Source organism: Physcomitrium patens, chromosome 10 (assembly GCF_059467195.1).
Source record: "Physcomitrium patens ecotype Gransden chromosome 10, ASM5946719v1, whole genome shotgun sequence".
NCBI classification, from domain to species: Eukaryota; Viridiplantae; Streptophyta; class Bryopsida; order Funariales; family Funariaceae; genus Physcomitrium; species Physcomitrium patens.
Genome location: NC_143419.1, coordinates 8772566 through 8798285, shown reverse-complemented (window position 1 = coordinate 8798285; position 25720 = coordinate 8772566). Strand labels below are relative to the sequence as shown.

At 38.7% G+C, this 25720-nt stretch overlaps 3 protein-coding genes and 1 pseudogene across 8 annotated transcripts; 2 read left to right on the top strand and 2 right to left on the bottom strand.

Moving 5' to 3' along the window:
• Positions 1–780: 780 nt before the first annotated feature.
• LOC112287869 (sister chromatid cohesion protein SCC4) lies at positions 781–7123 on the bottom strand. Of its 2 annotated transcripts, XM_024531435.3 has the most exons (14): positions 6422–7123; positions 5767–5918; positions 5439–5580; positions 5003–5119; positions 4202–4509; positions 3850–4040; positions 3662–3700; positions 3337–3458; positions 2965–3111; positions 2584–2673; positions 2220–2344; positions 1919–2124; positions 1606–1736; positions 781–1376 (listed from the first exon to the last, which is right to left on the bottom strand). In XM_024531435.3, the coding sequence occupies exons 1-14, from the start codon at positions 6632–6634 to the stop codon at positions 1356–1358; spliced, it is 2004 nt and encodes a 667-aa protein (XP_024387203.1). In that variant the 5' UTR covers positions 6635–7123; the 3' UTR covers positions 781–1355. The 2 variants fall into 2 exon arrangements, with proteins under 2 accessions (XP_024387203.1, XP_090109804.1); XM_090253678.1 differs by lacking the exon at positions 781–1376 and having other exon boundaries at positions 1439–1736.
• A 2969-nt stretch (positions 7124–10092) lies between these two features.
• On the top strand, positions 10093–13769 carry LOC112287194 (uncharacterized). 4 transcript variants are annotated; one of them, XR_016505108.1, is made up of 4 exons: positions 10093–11551; positions 11770–12107; positions 12630–12713; positions 12910–13769. XR_016505108.1 is itself a non-coding variant. In XM_024529955.3 (3 exons), the coding sequence occupies exons 1-2, from the start codon at positions 11486–11488 to the stop codon at positions 12085–12087; spliced, it is 351 nt and encodes a 116-aa protein (XP_024385723.1). In that variant the 5' UTR covers positions 10093–11485; the 3' UTR covers positions 12088–12107; positions 12630–13769. The 4 variants fall into 4 exon arrangements, 2 of the variants coding, with proteins under 2 accessions (XP_024385723.1, XP_073392773.1); XM_024529955.3 differs by having other exon boundaries at positions 11803–12107; positions 12630–13769; XM_073536672.2 differs by having other exon boundaries at positions 12630–13769.
• A 198-nt stretch (positions 13770–13967) lies between these two features.
• LOC112287192 (phosphatidylinositol 4-kinase gamma 6) lies at positions 13968–18578 on the bottom strand. The gene is made up of 3 exons (XM_024529954.3): positions 17089–18578; positions 16412–16564; positions 13968–16187 (listed from the first exon to the last, which is right to left on the bottom strand). Exons 2-3 carry the CDS (start codon positions 16560–16562, stop codon positions 14329–14331), a joined length of 2010 nt encoding a protein of 669 aa, XP_024385722.1. The 5' UTR covers positions 16563–16564; positions 17089–18578; the 3' UTR covers positions 13968–14328.
• A 113-nt stretch (positions 18579–18691) lies between these two features.
• On the top strand, positions 18692–21669 carry LOC112287193 (NAD(P)H-quinone oxidoreductase subunit N, chloroplastic-like; annotated as a pseudogene). Its single transcript, XR_016505106.1, has 4 exons — positions 18692–18988; positions 19400–19819; positions 20495–20611; positions 20802–21669. The product of XR_016505106.1 is annotated as an NAD(P)H-quinone oxidoreductase subunit N, chloroplastic-like (transcript).
• The last annotated feature ends 4051 nt before the right edge of the window (positions 21670–25720 follow it).

Sequence of the window (25720 nt, the reverse complement as noted above, 5' to 3'; positions counted from 1 at the left end):
CAAAATTATCATTACAAAATTGGAAAATTATAACAAGAAGAGTCTTTAATTTTAAAGAATAATCTAAATTTAAAACAAAAATTCAATATGTTGTTTGGTAATCATCCAATAAAATGTCCATCACAATTACAACTTATGGAAATTATACCATTTAAGAACAGATTACAAAAAAATAAAAAATTCAAGAAACAAAATTGGTGACAAACGTGACTGATCTATCTTCTAAAAGCTCCTGTTTGAAGTTCATGTTCAAATTTGAAGACCAAGAGAAAGCACAACTTATCATGAGTATAGAAAGACAACTTAAGAATATATGATCAAAATTTACATCTTAATCAGATTATTGTAATTAACTACGTGTGTCTAACTAATCGCTTCAAGGTTGAGAGAGAAGCAAACTGTGAATGGAGCCATAAATTACGAAACTTTGCACACACCACCACCTTCAAGCACATGAAGGTAGAGGTGTGGTATTAAAGCACCTGTTGAGGATGCTAGAATGATTCACCCTAAAACGAAGCTGAACTTGGAATGACTGAATAGACTGATTCAGATGAAAATAAAAGGCATGTCCATGTTTCATATGCTTAACTTGACACATTCGTAGACTTCAATAAGATAAATCAAAATGGACACAGCTTTTCAATGCTTCTGCATTTTGAGCGTTTCTCTGAACTGAGATACTCTATGGGACACTAGCAATATGGCGAGATATGTCTCACCAGTTTCCTAGGTCACAAAATATAACTCTTCATACGTAACAATTGCACAATTTAGAAGTTACTGGTAATCCTCATCAAATGTAAAAAGTTTCATAAAACATTTTGTGTCACCTACAATATTCCAAGCTTTGGGTAGAATGAACGGTACATCTGCTACGGTATAACCCCAAGATAATGAACCAAATATAGATGCGTTAGGAGATGAAACCTGCAACCGACGCAGCAAGAATCAGAAGGCCTTGCGCAAGGAAATGGACAAACCCAGAATGACCTAACCATATATGCCTCAAATAGATGGCATATTGATCAAGGGTTGTGCTGCCAATTTATGTGAATCTGGTAAGAAAGCGAAAGATGTCCCTATAATGAAGGAATCTGAATGAATGAACTGTTAATTCTGCACTACCTGTGTTGATTCAAGTATATATCTCTTCTAAAGTCCATACCCTAACGACAAACTTGAGCAAATTGACTTGACCTACTGCAATACTGGAAGCCTCAATATGTTACAAAAATATGACTGCAAGTAAGACCTGATGGTATTTACAAATAAGATATAAAGAGAGGGGTCTTGTCATATCCAGAAAAAGATGTGACTGATACTGCAGGTGCATCCATGGCACCGGACAGCCATCAGTATCTGTTCAAGCCATACTGCATTTAACAAATTAAAAATCGTCAAAAACCACCGTGAAGAATCTTTTTAACCTGAGAGCTACAATCTCTAAGAGAAATTTCAATAAATGTTCTCAAAAACCAATCACAAGGATAACGAAACCTGAACAAGAAACAGAGATATGCATCATCTTCGTCCTAATAATTACAGGAGAACATACACAATCCCAAAGTTTGAACTGCTTCTAAAGAGAAGGAAAGGACAAACCTGCAAGAGGGGAACGTGGTAAGGAGTTGCTTGAGCCTCTGCAATACGTCTACGGAGGTCCTCAAACTTCTTACCCTCAGCTTCAGCGTGCTCTGCTTCCTTTCCACTCTCTCCTGAGTCCCGGAACATATCTGAACGAGAAGAAGACCATCATCGAAAAAAAAGAAAAAAAAGAGAGAGAGAGAGAGAGCAGAAAAAGAAAAAAGAAAGAAAGAGAAGGATCTGTTCCAAGTCTTTGAAACAAGAAAAGTAGCAGAATAATATACCAACTTCACTTAACATCAATTTACAAGTGAAGAGGTGCGAGACTAACCTCTGAGCTCAGACAGGACCGTCACTTGAGTTGGTATATCATGAAGTGACTTCGCCAGAGTGAAAGAAGATTTAAGAATATCACGGGCCTGAGTTGTGTCATGCATGGCAATAGCCAGGCTACCAAGAACCGTTAAATACTGGGAGACTAACTGATGGTTACCCAGTTGCTTGTGAGTAATTTTTAGACCAGTTGCTAATCGTGTCCTGCAACCAAAGCAGATGTCCTCATGCAATGTAAATCATGAAAGCTAGCAGAAATGAAGATTTAAAACTAACCAAGCCAAAGCTGTGAAGTATACCGAGCTTCTTGCAGATTCTGTTGCTTTTTCTGTAGGACACCCGATGCAAAAAGAACCAGGGTTTTCTCCCGCACCCCTAAATACGAATCCATGTTTCGATAAACAGGAGCTATGAGGTCCAATGCCTGCAATTACACTCATTATCAGTCTATCCAATATCTAGAATGAAGTAATAACACAAAAGAGTAACGATGAGGCTTCTCAGCTTATGCATGCCAGTAGAATTTTCGAATCAAAATAGACTCATAGAATACTCGTCCTTAAACCACATAGAATTAAGTACAAAGACACAATATAAGCAGTTCGCGCATGAAACTAAAACTTTATGCGATATTATCAGAACACTCAACCGTAGTCGACTTACATGCGAGGATGAATCTTGGTCATCTAAACAGATATACGATATTGCAGCATTCACTTGACACATGGCTCGCAAACCCTGGTTATCTGTCAACTGCAGGCCCCACACGTAAAATATATCTTTAATACTTCTTTTTTCTCTCTCTTTTTTTTTACTTTTTAGTCCCTCTTAGTTTCGTAAAGCAGATAGTGAAAAATACTAGGAAGAATTACTTTAAGAATCAAAGTTGGAACTCAATAACTATACATCCTATTTCAAAGCAACCTCCAAGCTGAGGTGTCCGTCTGGATTATGAGGTTTTCCTCCAGACTCGTAGGAATTTAGACACTGAAAAGCAGAGAAGCAAACAAATATCATTTCGGGCGACACTGAAACACCGTTCACCTTGGATGCCTGTATGAAATGAAGAGCTGACTCATGGAAATAGCCCAAGGAATGTGCATAATGACCCAGAAGTACTTGAATATTGCTTTCATTGCCTTGAAGCATTGTTGGGAATCTCCTCTCCCATTCCACCAACTGAATTAAAGACTAGTGTTTCATATAGGCAAGTCGAATACAATTATTAGCAAACTTTTCTAACAAAATCACCACCTTAAGGTGGATCTTGGACTGAAACAGGGACTACATTGGTAAAAGCCTGGTTGCAAGAATCAAACCCTGACGATGTCAAATCTAAATCACAACAATGCATTAATAAAATCAGATATCCTTCGAGCAAAAAAGAGGTTCCCGTCTACACTGCAAGTGGCGTACCTTCTGGGCTCCAACATAATCAGCTTCGGTAAGATCAATTACTGCTTTGTTCTCAAGCAGCTGCGTCAACAATAACAAATAAACACCACCCGTCCACATTGCCCAGTGGTGCAACTCTGCCTCTGTTATACATAACAAAGTCAATCCCTGTCTTCTTCTTCCATAGTTCTCGGTCACAGTTAGGATTCCAACAGCTATACAAATCCATTCCTAGTAACGTAATCACACCATAGAACCAGTAACACAACATAATCGAAGAACGGGAAAATCAATCTTGAATATCGCAAGTCATTTGACAAGTAAACTTGGTAAATAGGTAGCATACCTGTTACCTGAGTTGTAATTCCAAGCTTCTCCAGTTCACCTTGTAAACAAACAAGATGCTAAAACAATCAGCAAATAAGAACAACCCCTTTAAAGGGGAATGGATCAAAAGACTTTTAATCACCTTGTAAAGCATTCACGGAACGCCATTTAGTGTGTAGTCTAAGCAAGCAACGTAGAGTTCCGTACCATTAACACGGTCCAACCCAGAGTTTATTCGTATTGTACAGTCTTTGAACGTGCCTTTGGGCCTTGAGCAAACAACGGACATGAGATCGACCAGAACAAGAACTGCAGCCTTGGGGATCCATTCCTCGTCCAATGGTGCGGGCCCCAATTGTAGTTTGCTTGGGTCTCCCTGTAGTGTTGCCACATGGTACCTGTGAACAAACTCTTAGATGACAAAATGGAAAGTAGCACCAGGCATTCAGGCAAAGGTATAGAACGATGATCAAATCTTCTACCACCCAGTATATGATGAATACAGCTACTGAGCAAAGTTTGCTGCCTCGTCAAGTGGACGATACTAGCTAATTCTTACTTCAACTGCTCATACTGGAAGAGCCGCTGCTGAATTAAGCCATAATGATATTGCAGATCCGCAGTCCGTTGTGACGAGGCGCCTGGAAGTTGTAGCTCCTTAATCAACCACTCAAATTGGTTCTGGAGCTCTTGATACACAAGAGGGTCAAATACCGGTTGTTGCACTGATACGGCCTGTTCCAACTCTCTTAGCGTTGTATCCAAATCGGTCACGCGGTCTTGTACTTCCTTATACTCACATGCCCGCAGAAGGAAAAAAATGTAAAGAAGTTCCTTGTAGACATGTAGACCTGCATGCGAGCGTTTCTACAAAGGCCAGGGGACAGCATGGTTTTTAAATCCAACAAATTAAGCAAATGTATCTCTAAAAATTACAAATAGCAGATGCAAAGTCAGAAATAAAATAAAAGTAAAGTAATAAATAAAAATAAAAATCTGAATCAAACAAAAATTAGCAATGTCATTCAAGATATGGTATTTTTCATGAGATAGTAATTAAAGCAAATAACTAATCCTCTCCCCGATAACAAATGCTTGAAGCTGAATCACCTTGCACAGAAATTTGACATATAATTAAATGAATATATACTGCATGGGCTTGGCACTATTAAAGCGAGGCTTACGAAACTTTATATAAGATAGTTATAATGAGCAACCATCTTCTATAAATAGACAAAATCCAGTTGTCATCCTACTTGAGGAAAAGAAAGACTAAAAAACATATCCCTTCAAAATGTTAAGACACAGAGAATGGGCACATCAGAAAAATATTTAAAACTACACGGATACTTGTTCTTACCAGATGCTGTGGAATTCTCTCGAACAACTGGTCACATTCAGCAAGACTTCGCTCTATGATAGCAGGATCCTCCCATTGCATCAGCTGAATGTGCAACCTAGCAGTTGCAAATACCATCTGGTGCAGCAACACTTTATCAAGCTCTTGATCTTATAAGTTCAAATTAAGTCACAATAAAGCCAGAAGGCTAAAGAGCTGTCAGGAAAGTGCCCGTGCAAGGTTGAACCACTATTCAGGCATATTGAAATACTAGAATGAGATCTACTGTGCAGTTCAGAGACTTTATCGTTGCAATTGTCAAGCCTAGGTAAGAACCTTAAAACGTGCAAGGAGGGAATCATTTAAATCACTATCAGCAATCTGAACACTCAATATAAAACGTTCATAAAACTGAGCACGGATCGCTATCGACAAAATATACCCACAAGGAGCTCACCTCGAGTTGAGGCTGATTCATGGCAGCAGCTAACCTAGAGCCGCTTTCTAACAATCGCAGTGCACCAGCATAATCATTCTCAGTGGTAAGAGCTTTTGCAAGTTGCAAAGTGAAGTTGCAGGCCCACAGTCGCCCGGACTCGCTGTCAAAACCAAGCATTATTAGGGAAGTTCATACTTCATCGCCATATATCTTGCTAAAGACATCATGCACTGAGGAATCCAACCCACAGCTACCACCCAGGGCGAGCAAGAGTAACTCAGAAGTCAGTAATTTTCTTCCAGTAAAAAACGAGTAATCTTCTCATTGCCCATGGTTGTATACATACCCAGTCGCTGCATTGGTGGAAAGCTCCAATCCTTTCTTCAAAGTCTGCTTCACAGCCGCAATAGTGCCCACAAGCTGATAGCATCGACTTAGCAGACTGTGAGCTCGAAATTTCAGCTCAAAACAAGTTGGAATTTGTTTCAATAACAATTGCTGCAACCAGAACAAAGCACAAACTGAAAGGGCCACTTAGAGCTTCGGATAAAAGACAGGCAGTCGGCTAATTCTTCAGGAAAAAACGTGTAGTCAAAAGCAAACAAACCTAAATTTTCAACTACTGCTACAGACCAATAGTTTTGAAATATGTCCTGTACTTGAGCCCCAATGCACAGATAGTTAAAGGGGCAGCACTCGACGACACCACTGACTTCGCCGAGACCTGACAAATAATTATTCGATCTAAACTGCCGTTCAGAAATATGAATAATTCATTATCCACGAACAAAACGAACTTTGCAAGTTTTAATTCCCTTCACCTCAAATATCACTCACCGAAACAGTAAAATGCGCAGCGTCAAAAAGCGAAATTATTTGAGACACAATTCCAGTCTCTAAGGTTCCATTTTCGAGCTTCACGAAAATTTATAAGAAAAATTACGCAAGAACTCACAAAAACTGCCTTACCCAATAGATGCACCAAAACACAAACCACCTACCGCTCGTTCAAGATGTGCCTTGGCGTGCGTGACATTATCAGTGTGCTCCAGAAGAAGAGTCGCAATTCGAAGGCGTGTCTTCACTTCAATCACTGGCAGAAAAGACACCTGACTTTGACAAATCGCTTCCAAGCACTTCACAGCTTGCGCTATACACCCTTCTTTCTCGTGCGTTTCCGCCAACTCCCACAGTCCTTCCGCTATCGATTCCATCGCAGCTTCACCACAGCTGAAACCAATTGTGCAGACCTCCCTCCTACCACACAACCCTTGAAAAATTCCTGCCCTCCCAGCCACCGCTCACGCCATCGTCAACATCCTCATGAACCAAAACTCATCAAGACTGTCTCTCAATCCATGAGATTCTGCCGCGACTGCGGCGTTCGTCAGAGTCATGAAACGAAGCGAAGCTGAACGTCGTGCGCGAGGGGAGACAACAATGAACGGGATTGTAATCCGGAGTAAGCGTAGTAGGAGAATGGTGGCGAGAGGGGAGACGGAGTGAAACCCTAATGGCACGTAAGAAGAGAGCGAGCATGAGAATTATGTCCCTATTCCATGAAGCGTCGTGGGAATGGTCGTGGAGTTCGGAGTTGGGATTAGGTCTCGCTGCTGCTGCATTTTGTGCGAGGAGGAGGAAGATTGAGTCACCATGAGTCGCGTCGTCGGACATTCGAGCTCGCGACGCTCATGCCTTGACTAAGACTTGCACTCATTCTCTCTCGGCCTCTCTCCCTCCCTCTCTCGCTCCCTCGCCGTCGTCTCCCTCGCCGTCGTCTCCCTCGCCGTCGTCTGCCTCGCCGTTCTCCTTCCCTCCTCGCCGTCGTCTACATCGCCATTCCCCTTCCCCCAACCTCTACCGAACCACACTCCTTGCTCTACCGAACCTTCTCCGCGACCAGCTCCGGCTTGACGTGGCCACTGTGTTGGGGTTCGGGGAAACCTGTTTGCGAATCTCCTCGTTCATACTCATGCTTGTTTGCTCGAACAACGTGGCTTCTACATATGTTCAGTTACTTTATCTTTTACTTCAATTAATTTTTCTTTATCAAATATCAAATTTCTCCCATCTACATCCTTTATTTTTTTTAAATAAAAAAAATGAAATAATAAATTAAATTCAATAATAACAACAAAAAGAAAATAAATAGAAAAAGAAACAACCAAAATAGAAAAATGGCATTAATTTTTTTCACAAATATATATTATTTATTTATTTATTTAAGTATATATTCAAATACTTATTGGTTAAAATGGACCAAATAATTTTAGGTTTCCATTATATAATAAAAAATACAATAGATAAAACACATAGCACAAATTTCTACAATTATATCATAATTCTTGGAAAAAAATCATGTAATTTTAGTTTATTTATACAATATTTAAAATAAGACATAAACATCAAAATTTTCCATTAATAAGATTTTACAATTTTTCCTAATGATAATTTAGAATATTTTAAGTTGATAAAAAGGTAAGAAATTTGTGTTTATAAATTCAAAGCTAGTAAATTTGTACAATTCAACTTTTGAAAATAGTAATTTCTTTGAAAATAAATAGAAACAATAATAAAAATAAAATAATTTAATAATTTACCAAAAAATTTGAGCTGCAAAAGTTACTAAACAAATGTAATCAATGGATTTTGAAATCAACAAAATTTTACAGGAGATATAAGAATTAGAATAAGGATCTAAAATATTTTAAATATTATATTTACAGAACTATGGTGGTTTTAGATTGAACAAAAAAAATTAAATCTAAGATATAAGGTCATTCTTATAACCACTCATATTGGAACACAACATAAATTAAGAGTGCTTACAATATAAGATATTCATGTTTCTTAAGTAAATAGAATTAAGTAGAAGTATGTAGAAATATATTGGAAAGATAATATCTTATATAAGAAATTTTAAAGAACTTTCTTAAACACTAATTAGATATTGAGACTTTTAAACATATGTCAGGTGACTATTAAAAGATATGCCACAAATTTTTTATTTCAAAGAAGTAACCTATAACTAGGTGCTTGAGCCACAATTCTTGCAGTCTCTAGAAAGCAAGAATTGTGGCTCAAGCGCCTAGTTATAGGTTACTTCAAGACCTTCCTAATAGTTGGTATACATAGAGACAAGATTGAGGCCATATTTAACCTTGACAACACATTTCTTGTGTTTTTGGTTTTAGTTCAAAATTACCTAGTCTCTTTGTATTTGATAATAATTGTATTATTTATTTTCTATTTAATAACTATATTTATTTTTCTTACTTATTCTTTTTTTAGTAACACATAAGTATATTATCTTTTGGATTTTGTTGTAATACAAGTCCTTGAAAAAAACCATTTTTTAAAATAAATTCTTTACTTACTATTATTCTCAAATAATACTAACATAATTGCATTAAAGAGATTATATTCTATATTCAATTAAATTTTGGCATTTAAACATAGATACATATAGAAAGAAAGAACATCCTTGCTCATGTACATTAGTTGTTTGACCATCTAAATTATAGCATTACAGAATATTTTATATTATTATATTATTAAACAAAAAAAAATGCAACCAATTTATTTAGAAACCTTGTAATAATAATATGTACTAGATTTGATTAAACAAGACTATTACACATTGATTTCATTTTTTTCTAATTTTTATTTACATATATATATATATATATATATATATTTAATAAACTCAATAATTATAATAAATAGATTGTTTATATTATGCAAGTATAATATTTTCCTACTATAGTGCATAGCAAGAAGAGAACCTAATTGTTTTAAGCTAAAGAGAATATATTTTAGGCTATAATCATTTCTAAGTCGTTAGATCAACATCACTACATACAAAATGATAAATTTGTCATGGTAAAACAAACACAATTGAAAATGCATCAAAGAACAAATTTCAACTTAATTTTAAGGTTAAAATAATAATAATTATTATTTAAATTAATGAATGAAATAGAACTAATAAGCATTATTAATAAACAAGAATGATACATCTTCTAAGAACAATCAATAATGTTGTTCTAGCTCCATTTATATGACTTCATCTCCCTTCTCATTCAAGGCTACTCTATGCTCCTATCCTACCAAAACTTGCTTCAAAAATATATATCTCTTTAATCAATTGGTCCCATGGACTAAAATTTCATTGCTAATTGAAGTGCAAGCAAAAGCAACAAAATGAGGGTAATGTGACATTGCTTGATTATACCAAACAAACCATATCATTTCTTATGTAAAACAACTCAAGGGGATAAACCAACGGGATAGACTAGAGGAGACAAAAACCATCTCTAATTGGTTACATATCTCATTTTTTTCATCAAAAGTGAAGCAAATGTGGAGCAAAAGTGAAACAATAACTCAACTTTTGATCAATTAGAGATCAAAATCTACATATTGTCACTGCAGATTGCTGATAGTAGCACTTTGAGATCACTAGCAATAGAGCTCAAAAACTCCCAATTGAGGCTATGGAAAGCTGCCTTTCATGACTATTACATGAAATTATATTTTACATTTCAAATACTTTATTTTTTTTGTGGCTAATGACATGGGTTATTTGATGTGTGTTTAAAATATAAGGATATGGTGTATATTTTTTTATTTTTTTTTTGTGGCAAAGGCACCGGTTTCTACTAGTTTCTAATAAATGAGCATATTGGCAGTGAACTCACAGCTTGAATCCTCATGTTTGATCGAATAATATCGTGGAAGCTGAGATTCTGGTTGGAACTGGTGTCTTCGGCACATCAGAAAAAGCACATATCCACTGGAGAAGGGCAGGTGCTGAAACCCTAAATCTTTCAAGTCACGACTGGTTTTGCTCATCGTGATCATTTCACTCGCGAGAATCTCCGCCCAAGTGGGACCCTTTCTGGTAGTTTAACATTCATTACCGCGACTCTGAAGTGGGTTTTCAGTTTTTTGGGCTACGCTGCTTGCTTTTCAGTGGTCGTCGACTACGGGTTGCATTTCGACCTCAGCTGTGTCTTAGCGAAGGAATTGTTTTGTGATGGGCTTGGGACCTACATAAATCTCGTGGTTGTAGGTTTCGAGGAGGTCGTGTGATAGAGAGCATGAAAGGAATGCGTAGTCTTCAGCTGAGGTTCTTTGAAGCTACTGCGCCTGCTGCTTTGAAGCGTCTTCATGGAGAAAATGCGCTCACACATCTGCATCCCCGCTTATTGTGACGGGAGATTTGTCATTCTTGAGGGTTTGCAGGTGTGAGGTTTAAGGGTACTTGGCGGTTAATTGCGAGCTGTAGGTTATAGCGGCTGAGGTGAAGGCAATAGTGATGTGTAGGTGAGGAGTTTTGGACATTAAATGGGAGAGTAGAAGGTTTTGGCGTTGGCGGGGAGCGGACGCGGGATTCATTTGTGATGTTTTCGAGAGGTATAAGAGAGGATGAGTTTGCAAGTGGGTCGTATCTGAGAACCCCAACGTATGGTCCGGTCGAGCGCTCAGGGCTTAAGGGCGAGTTGGACAACAACAGAGGGTCGCATTTCCGAAGCAGAGAGGGTCGAGGAAGAGTATGAGTTCCTGTAGATAACGAAGTTGATCAGTGCATTGAATTTGGCATTGTTTTGCTTCAGGCAACGAAACTATGCACTTTCTTTCCATAAAATTAAGTTTTGTTACATTTAGTTTTTCTCAAGTACAATAGTGTTGAATTGATGTTTCATCATTCTTAAATACGATGATGTTTATTTATTTATTTTACTGGTTATTTTATCTTTGATGAGTCCGTTCTTTTCTTCCCAACATATCTTTGTTGCGGAGTTATTCGTTGAGTGTTTCAATGAGTTGGTTAATTTTGAGCGTCATAAGTTAGGAAGCGGGGAGAATCTCGAAGTGGTCTTTCTGGCTACTGTCTAAATTTGGGAAATGTACTGGAAGTAGAAACTGGGAGATGCCGGTACTAAAACGAGGACCTATAAACCTTTGCGAGGAAGGCGAAAAGGAAGCCATTTATAGGTCCGCAAATCCACTCCGACACTCCCACGAGCAAGGAAATTCATGCTGCCATTCTTGTAGGTAGCATGTCAGTACATATCTTTGCCCTTGCTTTTGAAGGACTCAGCATTCCTTCCACTATTTTCGACACTGTAAACCCACTGCCTCAATTTGACTTCCTCTTCTTGGCCATTGAATTTTTTTATTTACTGTTATACTGTACCCCATGCTTAAGCTCTTGCTCATTTAATGGAAACCCGAGAAGAATGAATACTGCTAGTTCCTAGTTTCTTGACTTTTTAAATCTGTGTAAATGATAATCTCTTCGAAGATTCTGCTAACATTACATGTGCTGCGTGTTATTGGATAGTTCATCAACTCGCAAATTTTCTCTGGTTTTCAGGGAAAGCATGGTCTAGGTCTTCGCATAACAATACGAGATGTTCACACCAAGCATAAACTGTTCTTAAGCTTCAAGCATGCAGCTCAATTCTCCACAATTTCGGGCCGCAAGTTTCGTAAACTTGTGGGTATATGGGTCAATGCAGGTACTGTGAAGGGAAGGAAAGGGGTTGTAAGAACATCAAACGTGGGACTAGAAACCCAAACTACCTGGTACCCTGGGACGGGAAGTGCTTCTTCAAAGGCAGCCATCAAGACCCAGATTGAATCCAATTCCTACCTCTGATCATCAACATAGCTTACAATGTAAGTATGAAGATCAACTCTAGAGAATAAAACTTAAAAAAATATGCACAAAGAAGATACAATTACCTTCTACTCAAACACAATGAATGTAGTAGAGGGAGTTACACAAGGGGAATGGGCGGAAGAAATGAACATCATTTCACTACATACAGTGCCAACAATCAATCCATTGAAGATCCATTGAAGGATATTACTTGCTACGATAAAGAAGGAAAAACATATAATATTAATATGGAGGGTACAAATGGAGGCACATGGGATTTCATCTGACTGTCTCTAGTCTTGTCTTAATTTCAGAATTAGTAATGTATTGAACAAATTCTCTTTTCTTTGTGAAATTAAATCTATTTGAACGATCGGCGACAAAGGGCTTCGATTGCTCATTCAATGTTGGTCCATGTTGATTTTCCTGGGAAGTTTAGATAACATTTATTCGAAACCCACAAATCAGAAACTCTTAAACTTTTATTAAGTGTAGAATACATATGACTTATGAATGCGTGACTTTTGTTTGCATTACAGAGGTGTACATCTCAACTTCATCAGCTTGAATGCTTCTGAAGATCTTGATGGCACAACCAAACGTTTTACACTTTTTCCTGCCAGGTGAATGCCAATCAGTACCTCCTGCAACCAAGGTCACAGCTTTAAGTAGCAGTAATTCCGGATAATATTGAGTTTGCCTAGTGTCTCCCATCATTCATGTACGTTGCAACAAGCTTTAGAAAGACATCGATATCAAAAACGGTACCAATGTAGCAGTACGAAACACGTTTGTACTGACGAAAAAGTTCACTATTAGGATCAACGGTGACTGCATCGAATTTCCCATGAGACTTTCTGTTCCAATGTACATGCTACAAAGGGCGAAATCATTCAGTGTCAATCCACACCAGCGTTTTAAACTATAAGAAGTCGACCGTGTCAGAAACATGCATGCATTCTTCCATTTCTGTTTGAAGGATTAATGGAAATCTGTCTACAACAGTATGACGAGTCCATTTCACTCGGCCAGTTATCACAGCTCTCCTGGGAAAAATCGAGAAATGAGGAAGAACATGTTAAAAAGGGTGATCGATTGTCCTTGAAGTGTCAAGCAACTTTGACCTGTGTCATCTGTTTGGATGAGGCCTATAGACCTGATAAAATTTGGTGAGTCATGACTGCTGGAAATTCAAGTTCATTGCACTTCATGTGATGTTGAATGACCCTACCATTGATTAGATGGTAGGTGAGTAAACACAACATTACGGTACCAGATTCAGTGGATTTGTGAGCTACGTGTAATACCTCTAGCTTTTCTTATCTTGCCCAAAAAGGTTCAAAAGCGTGAAGAATTCATGATTCCAAATGGCAGAAGGAATTCACAATCATTAAAGTAGTATAAACTAAAGTAGGCATAGCTAGTGTTAGATATATCCAGGAATGAAGCTTGCTGAGTGGTATTCCACGTAGTTCACTAATCCACTTACCGTGACCACCGTGGCAGTGAAAATTGTACCTTCCGTTAACAACATTATGAACATCAAGACTTCTCTACAAAAAAATTAGGTGTACTATGTGTTTTGATGGTTGACTTACCGATGGCGTTGTCTAATGGAACACTCAGAACTACAATTCAGGGTAGGTATACGTTCAAGTACCCATCCAAGTAGTGTACAACAACCGACAAGATTACAAAAAAAATTGGACACAGTTTGGCAATCAGCCAGACTCGGTGATCAAGACACTAAAGAACTCTTTCCAAATACAACTAAAACTACGTAATCAATAAAAAGAGGTAGTAACAAATGAGAATGCTAAGTCATAGTAGCAGATTGACTACAATCCAGCCAAAGGCGACACGGGATACTTGGAAAATTTGAACATTCAAAATCCAGTGATATTTACTGCTTGAGAGTTTACAAGGTTCTGCTTGGTGGTCGTCGTCTCTAAAATGTTAACCAGATTTTACAGCAAGTCGTGAGCAGCGGGTTCACTCTGCAACTAGACTAGTAGGCTGCAAACTGGGATTGAAGTGCCCCAGATTGTTAGCACGAAGAAACAATAACACCATCAAACAAAAGGGTATCAATCACACCCCAACCAGTCTGCACCAAAACTGGGGAGACTTGTCTAGCTATAAAAATCTACAACAGATGTACCTACACCCTGAGCAGCATACCGATTCCATACTTGCACCGAAAAACTGGTTATGCTCCAGACTGCATCCGTGAATTTTTCAGAACCGACAAGAAGTGCCCAGTCTCTGGACCTGATTCTTGCTCTTGAGCTTGACAGCGGCGAAGGCTTCACATAAGAGACTCTGAAAGCGCTCCAAGAAGAGAGCCCAAGCCTTCTCATCCATGTCTGTCAGACTAAGCGGCCCACCCATAAGATCCTTCGAATCTTCAGCATCATACACATTTTGTGCCACTTTCATGGCTGCGTACCCGCGAAGGCCCATTGCACGTGGCTTTTCAATCTGAGTATGAGAACGATACTTTCCGAGTTTCAGAGAGGTAGATCTCGAAGGCATTGACATGCGAGATAAAGAATAAGACTCGTCTTCGTTAGATAATGAAGTTGGAGAGTAGTCCGGTGGAAACCCCAGAGGAGAACGTGGCATGGGAGAAATTTCCAGAGTGCGAAAGCTTGAAAGCCCCATTTGCGGACTGGACTCTCCAAAATATGGAGACCACGAAGGGGAGGTTGGCACTGGAGACATGGATCTGTAGCCATTCGCAGGTGAGTAAGAACTGGGACGTTCATGCATATCAGGAAGCTTCAACGCAGGAACTTCATCGTGGACGTCCATGTCAAACTGGAAATCATCTGAGCAATCCTCTGCAAAACTGAATTCATCATAACCATCACTATCAGGACTAGATGATGATCCATCACAAACCCCCATTTTCGCTCGCACGCACACAATTTCAAGCTCACTGGCTTCTTCGTCGACGCCACATAGCTCCCGGGTCATCATACCACCGATTTCCGAGAGAGTCAACCCTGCTTCTGCTGCCAACTTCAGGAATGTCGTCGAAAGCACCAGCATGCGCAAACAAGCCTCCCGCAGTGTTGGAAGCTCTTTACGGAGTAAATTGCAATCTTTGATAGGGTCCAATTTTTCAATGTAATCCAGTTCTTCTTCTGAGAAGGGAATTGAAGCTTGAGGCCAATGAAGCCATTCGAAGTACGGTTCGTCTAGAGTTTCGGGAAGGCAAAGACCATGATCAATAGGAATAAGATCCATCTCCTCTCCAAACAGACTTTCAGTCTCAACATTCGTTTTCTTCACCAATATATTGCCTGCATGACGGTCGGTGTTGAACAAGCGAACATCAAGTATCCCTATGCGGTGTACAGAGGAGACAGGAAACCGGGAAGTACCATACTCATCTGCGGCAAAGTCGTGTCTCACAAACTGCTGAAATGAAGCTATTTTGGCACTACCTGGTTGCGAATGCCCCGCACCTACGTACTCTGCATTCACATTAAATATAGAGTGTGTTGCGTTCACCAGCGCTGTCACCGGCACCTTGGCAAAATTATCATGGTCTAAGAGGTAAGCTGCCACCTCCCTCAAACCAGTCTCTCCCACACGAATCGAAGGTTTCAGACCAGGTTGCCCTAATGCTCTGCCAGTGAACCCTTTCGGATTGTTAGGAGCGAAAGGTTCCTCATCAGTGGGTTTCACAATCGCAACATTTTCTCCAAAACAGTTTCGAAAATAGTATGCTCCACCCAGACCCCCTGAAGCAAGAACAGGTTGCACCCCAGCTTCGCTGCCTTTTGCTGCTTCTCGTACGAGTCGCTGGATTTTTTTGGAGTGTTTTAAGCCACCCACAATCTCGAACACGCTACTTTGACGAACGTCCCTGCTACTGGGTGACAAACACGGCGTTGAAGAACTCCGATAAATTCCTTTCCTGAGTAAAACAGGAGCATCGCTGCTAATCGCACTTAAATCCTTATCAAGAACATGATCGCCAAAAACCAACGTGCTTTGCTCTGTAGGGATGTTAAATGCAGCCTGAACTTTCTTCTTCACAGACTCGACCTTGTCAGCTCTGTCCAATTCAATGCCAAGTACGTTTCCTGAAACCCATCAAACTTCACATTACTTCCAAGTTATAACTTCAAACAGTTCGTTCTATGAAACCAACCCAGACTTCGTGACCTCCACGTAAGACCTATATCATCATGAGATAGAACAGTCTAATTCGAAAATAAGTCTACAAATACAGCACAAGACAACATCCTAATTTCTGCTAGACGAGCATTCCCATGCTAGGCGAATCGCAGACGCTGCTTCCTCTCACCTGCATAAGTTTGTACAAAAATACGTCGTCCTCCTACTTGGCGGCATGCATTTGGATGAACACCATTTCTGCCCACACTGTGGCCATTAACTGTATCCGCAACTGCCACAGGTTTCCGAACTTGCACTGGGCCTGGTGCATTGGGAGGCATACCTGAACCAGCCACAAAAAAGTTATCATTTAGTTCGAAAATCATTCCTGTTTACGCTTGCATCATTTCCTTCAATTATCCAGACTACAGAGATGACTCAAAATGAGAGCAGGCGCAATACTTCCTACACATAATTCAGAGTGATCATTCGGTTTGTCACTCCTACGTTAAGCCACAAGTAACACCTCTTACGTGCATAAGGCCTCAGCAGTCGACACTGCCAGAGAAAGATAAAATGCGTGTACTTAAAGCAAATACATCATATACATGTCTAAAAAATCATGTTCTGAAGCCGTTAATCTCAAAAGCACAAGGAAGTTAGGACGTGAAAGCTTAGCCACTAACATCACACCAAAGTTTTGAAACACAAACCGACTTGTATGTAACTGCTTCTTAGACCATGAATTAAATGAAATCAGAACAACGAATATAGGATTTTCATCACAGTACCAAGAGTTGGCAGAGATGCACTACGATCCCAAATGCATCAAAAGAAACGAGACATACATGCTGTAACCCTGTTTACCTGAATCTGACGCAGCGCCCAAACTGCCTCTCCTCAGATGCGTTCTCTCTTCTTGGTAAAGGAAGTTCTAATTGCTTCGTGCGATACGTTATCATCCAGTTGCGGAGCTTCAATTTGCCGTCCAGGCCACAGAATGAGCAATTGCTTGTATTTCCTTCGTAGATCTATAGCGCGCCTAAATTATAGCCATCGATTACCACGCCTAACCATCACAACGAAACTCACTGACACTTCGTAAAAATCCGCGCCGCCAGAGCTTGTTTAGGAAATCGATTGTGACGACCAAAACGGTCGCGGCGAGAGTCGACTACCGGCCCATAGCAAGGCTAGCATATCAAGAGTGCTTCTCCCTCAAAACTATCAGGGCTACAGATGATTTCTAGACACAGGGTAAGACCCTTGAAGAAAAGGGTGGTGCCGCCGCAATGCACTCAATCAAACTTCGATCCAAAATCACCTGTTGCTTCTTCACCTGGAAATGGGGCATTAGTAAAGCCAGAAGCCCCCGAGTTTCAAATACGCAAAATCACTCACGGAGCCCCTGCGAATGACCCGTGACCAACCCTTCCGCTACATTTGCAGAGCTTGAACTACAAGCCTTCTACCTGGAATTCCATCCTTCATTACCTATGCTCTTTCAAGACCGTGGCCACCACTCCAGAAAATCAGGGCTCTCGGTCAGGCACAATTTCGAACTATCATCGACTTGTCAAAGTAATTCCGCCGCCCAACGAAAGCAGAATCCCCCGGCCTTAAGTCTATCCTCGATGCACCCCGCCGCTCTTAAAGCCTCATTTGAAAACAAAATTTTACCCCCATGAACCACCACCGCGACCACAATGGCTCCTCACAATACAGCTGTCATGAAACGAGAAACACTCACCAACACTCAAGACATCGTACACATCGTACCTCGACCTCACAATGCTAACAGAGCACGACTAATTCCAATCGCCGCACACCGAACTGCTCGAAGACTTCAAAAAAGAACCGACACCCCAAATTGACCGGCACAGGGGGGGTTTAGGCCGGCAGGGCATCCACAAGGAATGCAAAATGGCGCCGCTCCGGAGAAGGCTTTACAGCGCGCACACAATGCCTCCAACAACCGCACCCAACACAAAATATGATTCGATCTGTGTACAAGGCGCGAAGGGCGACGGTTGATTCCAAACAACAGCACTCCCCCACTACCGCCACACACAACGAAGAAGAACTATTCGCAACTTCCAGGGATGGCACGCCAACACTCGGCTAATGACACACCATGGGGGCGAGGAACGCAAGCCAATGTGGTTGAGCCAACCGACTCCTGCAAAACCTTCGTCAGAAACAACTTGGAATGCGAAGACGAAAATGAATGTGCTCAACCTCCCAAGGGCAGTCTACCATGGCATCATCCCAGCAATTTGCTCCCAATCTCGACGGCAACAAGTGCAGAGACTCCGCGGAAAGCTCCCAAACCTAAAATCTTGGATGGGAAACGTTGCCCGAACAGAAAACGGGACGATCCCAGCTCTCGCAGCAGCTTCTAGAACCCAGTGTGTCACCTGCTGAATTTTACAGTGAGATAAAGATCTGTGCGCCATGTGGATCGTTAAAATTGATGAGGTGGGTCCCTGCTGGATGGGTGGTTTTTACGCCCTGAGGTGGCGTAACAGTTGTGTCGCCGAACTTTTGGTGTGGATTGATTCCTCGCTTTTTTGAGTAATTGCCAGTTCTAGTGTCGATGGAGGGCCTCAGGACGTGGTGTGCAGTTGGGGGGGGCTGTATGGATTGTGACCAGCTTTGGGCTTGGGAGCTTTCGTTCTGCAAGGTCGATTGATGGATGGAGACCTCGGTGGGTGCTAGAAGCAGTATGGCCACAATGCAGGGAGGTTTGGTGGTCCTCTCTTCGCAGGTGCGTTTTGAGTCCATTTCTGCATGGAATTGGGATATGTATTGGATTATCGCAATGTGGCTAGGAGTATTGATTTGTTGGTTTTTATCTCAATTTGTAGGATGGCGGGGATTCTTTTATTTTATTTTATTTTCTTTTTTCTTTTCCTTGGAATTGTTGCGATTTATTCACCGCTAGGTGGAAGTTGTATTCTGTTGAAAATACAGCTTCTCTATGATAATGTGTGTCGTGTGTGCTTGTTCGGTTCTTGTTCTTTTAAGACAAATTTCGAAAGACATTCGTTCTTTTTCCTCGTGGGGATGATTTTTGTCGCCGGATGATGTAGAATGAGTGCAAGAATCGAGAACTTTGCTATTCAATTGTTGCATCAGAGCAGTGTGTTTTGGATTGCTCACAAGTTAAATTCCACAGACGGACGGGCAATCCACCGCCACCCGGTTAGCGCAAGTCTCTTCTGCACCACATGCGAGTTTCAGCTCCTCGAAGTCACAATCTCGGGCCTCCTTGCGACCTCGTGCTGGACGCCTGCTCCGCAATGCGAGCTCCTGGAGCGAGTCGGCCCCCTCGCGACGGCCCCTCGATGTGGTGTGCAGTGGGCTGGGCGATTTTGCAGGAGACTTGCTGGGTATGGACCTTGACAAATGAGTTGAAGACGTCGAGAAGTATGGATCAATTGATGTATATGCTCCGGCTGAGGTGAAGGTCCAAACCCGCTACGAAGGCCGTCACTGTACACGCTTGAAAGGCGAAGAGTACCATTTTATGAATATCTCGGCGCGCGGCTTGGGTGATCCCGAGGCATACCTCACCAAAGTTCATGGCGTACGACCTGTAAGATGTCCTACCACTTTAAAATCAAAGACATTGAGAACGACAGTGATGCTTTTTCATTGAAAAATAAATAAATAAATAAAAAACTGCCAGAACAAATGGCTTTGGAACCAAATGGGTTGTGAATGGGTTGCATGGCACGATGATTTGCGTTCGAAATTTAGACCAGGTCTTCCAGTACATTTGATAGTGAGAGCCTCGATATAAGGATACACGAAGGTTCGTTACATTCTTGAATATGTATATTTTGAGACGCAATTATATTATCGTTCCGACGAATTGTCTAGAAAGGGCACTGGAACGATATTATAATTGCTGACACATTGATCTCTCAATGATCGCAATTCCTCCCAGGATGTGGTGGAGAAATATTTAGGACCAAGCGAAGCCTCGAAAATATGCACTGATACTCTGGAAAAATTTGAGGTCTCTGGTAGTGTATTTTGTGGAAATGTACACAAGTGGTCCGTTTCGGCGAATTCGGCACAAATTTGTAACCGCGAATTCGTTAACATCAAGAGTTCATTGGGAAATGGAAATTCTCCGAAATTGATGACAAGGAGTGCGTTACTTATAATACTTTAGCACTTTAAGTTATACGCATACTTGCAAGAAGGCAAGAATCTGCTAATTATCGAGTTCTGGAATTAATTAATAATCTTTGGTTCCCTGCAGCCCCACCTTGGGAAGCAAGCCATCGCTCGCTGGTATTTTCCACCAGAGATCGATTATCGCCTCTCTCTTCTGCCCAAGAATTGCAAGGAACTCGTTCGCTGGGTTGTGGAAGCGAAGGTAACCAACAGCGTCCTCCTCTCGTTGTGTGGGTGCTCGTGTTCTGGACCTACAGAACTAAGTGACGATTTATAGGATAATAGTCTGAAGAATTCTGATTCAGCTTGAAATTCAAACATAACTTAAAGAGGTTGCTCATACTGATAAGTTTTACTCAATCTTGATGTTACCATTGTGAACATGTCGGCAGGTGCTCTCGAAGTCAGAGTTACAGTTCCTTGCATTGCTCCCTGCCATTCGTCCCAACGTGAAGGTCATTGCAGAATGCGGAACCTGGTAACTTACCACTATGAATTTTTATTGAAGTGAGGGGATCACGACGTGTGTTCATAAAATACGTAAATGTGGCAGTGCGTACACGTGGGGTACGAGATCCTTTTATGGACTTCAGATATGTCACGCAGAAATCACGCTGATCTTCAAACAATCTCCGAACATCCTATCATTGCATCTAATGTACTTGTCCCCATTCTCCGGAATTTCAATATATCTTTGATGGCACCTGTGTGAATCACTTGAAGGCTATCGCTGGGAGTAATGGTAACAAATATCACATTTTGATCCTTCTCGGTGTTATAACTTCAATTGGACACGCGTTATGATTAAGGGTTAACACGCTTAGAGGGCTAGAGTGATAATTGCAGTGCTGTATTACTTGCAACTCTTCCACTAATTCTCTTAATTAGTGTGGGCTGTGTCAGTGTGATCGCAGCACTGGAGCTATTTCTCTTGCAAGGGAGAAAACCCATCGTATATTTCCAGTGGGTGCTTGTCTTAGACGATTGCTTGATCATGTAGACTGTTTTTGGATTGTAATCATCCCTCACTGAATCGTTTTGAATTTGTCTCAGGAGATAACACAAGTGGAGACCTCTGAAGGAAGCGGCAGGTTTTCAAGTCGCTCAGGAAGCGAACACAGTTCCTTCAGCTTGAGTTTTTTTCCAAACAAGCACTGTATTATTTGCCACCGATACTCTTACTGGCTATGAACATTTCCGGAACGCAAGTTCTTGGCTAATCTTTATCGAAGTCACTCTTTCTGGATTCCATTGAACAGAGTTAAATTTCAACGTCGCAGTCTTGTTGTGAAGATCTGCTTCAAATCTGAGGCTTCTTTGGTGAAAAAAATCAACATAAACAAAAATAACATATAAAAATAAACACACAGTAGTTGAAATGTGAAAAAATGTGATGTTTTAGTGATGCTAACACTGACATTCGTGTCTGAAGTTTGAAGCGACTTTGATTCATGCATTTAACCAAAGCTGAAGCAGAAGGTAACACAAACGCATTCCCAGTTTTTTCACCGACACTGTCTTGACATTGCTCCGAAAAATTTATTGCTTAAACCCAAGTTTCAACATGTAAGATATGTGTCACCCCTGAAGATCCGTACCTGGCTATTCTAACAAAGACAGAATGGTGATCATTATTACTTGCAGAATTGCATCACCCTAAAGCAAGCATGTAACCATTCAATGCTTGGATAGTTTGATCTTCCTCCTCCCATTGATGAAACCCAATTGCTTTGGGGTTGTTGAGTGGTCTTTGTGAAGCATGTGGTGGATAACTCTGGAAAATTTGAAATGTTAATAAACATTTTGGGTAGGGTTTGAATTCTTACAATAAAATTTGAAGAATTTTGTATATACAATATCTCTTTGTGTGTATAAATATGAATATATATATATATATATATATATATATAACTTAGTGTCTTTTGTGTCTATCAAAAAAATAAAACCAATTACTGATGATAATAATAATAATAATGGATGATAGAGAACTTGTCATTTTAAAATAATTTTATCCTCAAAAGAATGGAGAGTTTGTTACAAAAATATTTAATAAAACAGTTTAATAGGACAAGTGCAATAAGCATGTATTATGGTAATGCATTATTTATTGAATAATGAAGGTGAATAAATTTGTACCGTGCCATTTCATTTTCTAAAGTACCAGAAATTTAGCTATGTAAGATATTAAGAAGAATTATATTTAAGAATTTCATTGCAATAGTTAAAAAAATATATGTATATATATATATATATATATATATATATATGTATATGTAATTTATTAATCATATATAAAAAATAACAATTAAAATTATTTTTCCAAGAAACATTTGAAAGGTCAAGAGAGTAATTTTTATTTATTTATAACCAAATACATTATTTATACTTTAGAAGGTAAATGACATAAAAGTCATTCATATTGCAATACAATTGTTGAAATTTGATATCATTTCATAAAAATTGAATAATCTTTCTATTAATCAAATCTGAAAAAACTATATTGTTTATTGACATTTAGATTTTTTGTTCCATATATAAATATATATATAGAAAGAGAACAAAAAAGAGTTTGGTTTCTTAAAATATATATTATTTTGTTTATTATGTCCAAATGTATATACAACCTAAAATACATTACTCTACTAAAATAATATTTGTGTTTGAAAAAAAATCTCAATTTTGAAATCTTATAATTGGATAAAATTATTTTGCTTTATGCTTAGAAAAAATAGTCAAAGGCCACAACAAGGTTTTTAATATCTAAAATCCTATTTTAAAGTATCATAATTCAAAAGCCTTGATTTCAACAAAAAATCTTCTTTGGAACCTTTAATAAAATTTCATGAAAAATATATCATCATCTAATATATTTTCAGCTATATAAATTTTTATAAATTACATCTATTGATTTAGAAAATATAAATATACATAACTAAAAGTATTATATTCTTATATTTTATTCTTTTAATTAAATTAAATAGTATATTTTTACATACTATTATTTTCAAATATTTTATGTTTTACCAATTACTACCTAAAAAATCATTTTAACATGGATAATTTAATATGGATCTTGAATTTTTAAAAATTAAAAAAATAAATTATAAGTATCTATCAAAATTTTAAAACAAGAAATAGTAATAATTCTTTTTTTTTTTGTTTAAATACCTATGATTTTTATCAACTATTATAATCACAAATAATAATCTATAATTTTTATTACAATTATCTAAATAATGTTCATTAAATAATAGATATATTCAACTTTTATAAAATGTTAATGTTATTACTATAATAATATTATGATTTTTAACTAAAAACTTTCACTAATTAATTAAAAAATCTAAAATCTTTAATGATAAATTTAATAAAATAAAATAAATTAAAATTATAAGTGTCATTTTTTTATATATAAAACATTGCCATGTCTACAGCCTTCTATCTTCAAACAGATGGACAAACAGAGCATGCAAATTAGACTTTGGAGGATATGATGTGGATATTTGTGACAATTCATCATAATAATTGGGATAAATACTTGACACTCTTGGAATTTGCTTATAATGATAGTATTCAAGCTAGTATCGATCATTCACCATTTTTCCTTAATATCGATCAACATTCAATTATGCCAACAACTCTCTATTGTTCTATCAATACCAAGAACCTGACAATGAAGGAATTTATACAACGGCTTACAACGGCCTTACAAGTGGCATGCCACCCCCTCCTTACTGCATAGAATCGATAGAAGCAACATGCAAATAATCATCGACAACATAAGACCTTCTAAGAAGGTGATCATATGTTACTCTCCAACGCCAACTTGCCACTTGCTACATCAATCCAAATCCATAAACTAGTACCTCAATGGCTTGGATCTTTTCGTATTTCTGTAGTGATATTTGATGTTGCATATGACTTCGAGCTTTCGCCACATATTTGGATCCATCCAATCTTCTATGTTTTGCAACTAAAGGAATTTCACATCGAGCCAAAGCGCTTTTTGGATCAACACAAATTACCACCACCACCAGTTATAGTTGATGACTAATAAGAATATGAAGTAGACAACGTTTTGGAGCATCACTACCTTTGTCATGGTAGTGGATGTCACAATTGCAATACAAAGTTCTTTAGAAAGTTTATTCCATTCTTGATGCAATGTGGGAACCTGCACAAAATCTCACCCATTGGGAAGAGACAATTCGGAGATACCATTGGAAGTAAAACAAGGAGATTTTGTATTAGTAGAGAAAGATTAACTGTAATAAGATATAGATAAGATAATTATATAGATAATTAGAACCATGGAAGTTTCTAGAATTAAGATTAGGTTAGTAGACCCGATAGGATCCATTGTATAATATTCTAGAAAGGATTTAGGGTGATCATTTAGATGGGTCCCTCTATAGAACTTTCTAAAAGAAAGCTTAAGGTGGTTATCTAGGAGGGCCTACTATAGAACCTTCTAGAAAAGGAATTTAAGGTAATAATGTAGGTGGAACCTACCTCCTAGGAACATTCTAGAAAGTCTAGGGTGGTAGGACAAGGTATAAATAAGACTTGCCAAGGCCATTTAGGGCATTTCATCACATATAGCTTTAGATTCTTTCTCATAGTAAAGTTTGGTTTTGCATCATTTTATTCAGTTCAATTTTGTTTTGTTTTTGTTTGCTCAGTTTGTCTTTTATGTCCTATTCTGTTTGGTTTTGTTGTCATACTGTAATTGCTTATAGTATGTAAAAATTATTTAGGACATATAATATGTTCATAAGTCTTGATGTATGTTAGAATGGTTAATAGATTAATTTAAAGAGAGTAGATATAAAAAAAACTTTATTTTAAATTTTATCTATTTTGATTATAGCATTTAAAAAATTTATAGGACCTAAATGTTTAATATGAAGCCTTGAGAGGAGATTAGAGCCTAAAGAAGAAATTTTTAACTAGAAGGAGACTTATTGGGAGGGATGAAAGTAAGGCATGGTTGGATGGAGGTAAGGAATAGGAATCTTTATTCCGATTAGATGAAGGCCATGTCCAATGGGCTTCAAGGAGGCTGCCCGAGGTCTTATTAGGGATTAAGGTTTCTTTTTCGAGGTCATTTGAACTTTGGAGGCTAGAATCATCAAGTTTAGATTTCTAGATATGGATTGGGTGTAAAATTTGTGTGATTTGGAATTTTTATGAAGGATTTATTGGTGCTCAAAGTTAAGGTGTCAATTTCATACCTATTGTCACTCTTTGGGGCTTAATATATGTTTACGGAGAATAACAAAGGATCGGTGACTAAGATTGGAGAGAACAC

Bases quoted from the DNA above. Each gene is read 5' to 3' on its own strand.
- LOC112287869 (XM_090253678.1), bottom strand. From the start codon at position 6,634: ATGGAATCGATAGCGGAAGGACTGTGGGAGTTGGCGGAAACGCACGAG. The intron at 5,120-5,438 runs GTGAGCTCCTTG...TTGCTGCACCAG, and splicing joins TGAATCAGCCTCAACTCGAG to ATGGTATTTGCAACTGCTAG. The intron at 2,125-2,219 runs GTATACTTCACA...CTTTGGTTGCAG, and splicing joins CAGAATCTGCAAGAAGCTCG to GACACGATTAGCAACTGGTC.
- LOC112287194 (XM_073536672.2), top strand. From the start codon at position 11,486: ATGTCAGTACATATCTTTGCCCTTGCTTTTGAAGGACTCAGCATTCCT. The intron at 11,552-11,769 runs GTAAACCCACTG...GTTATTGGATAG, and splicing joins CTTCCACTATTTTCGACACT to TTCATCAACTCGCAAATTTT.
- LOC112287192 (XM_024529954.3), bottom strand. From the start codon at position 16,562: ATGCCTCCCAATGCACCAGGCCCAGTGCAAGTTCGGAAACCTGTGGCA. The intron at 16,188-16,411 runs GTGAGAGGAAGC...GATGGGTTTCAG, and splicing joins TTTTGTACAAACTTATGCAG to GAAACGTACTTGGCATTGAA.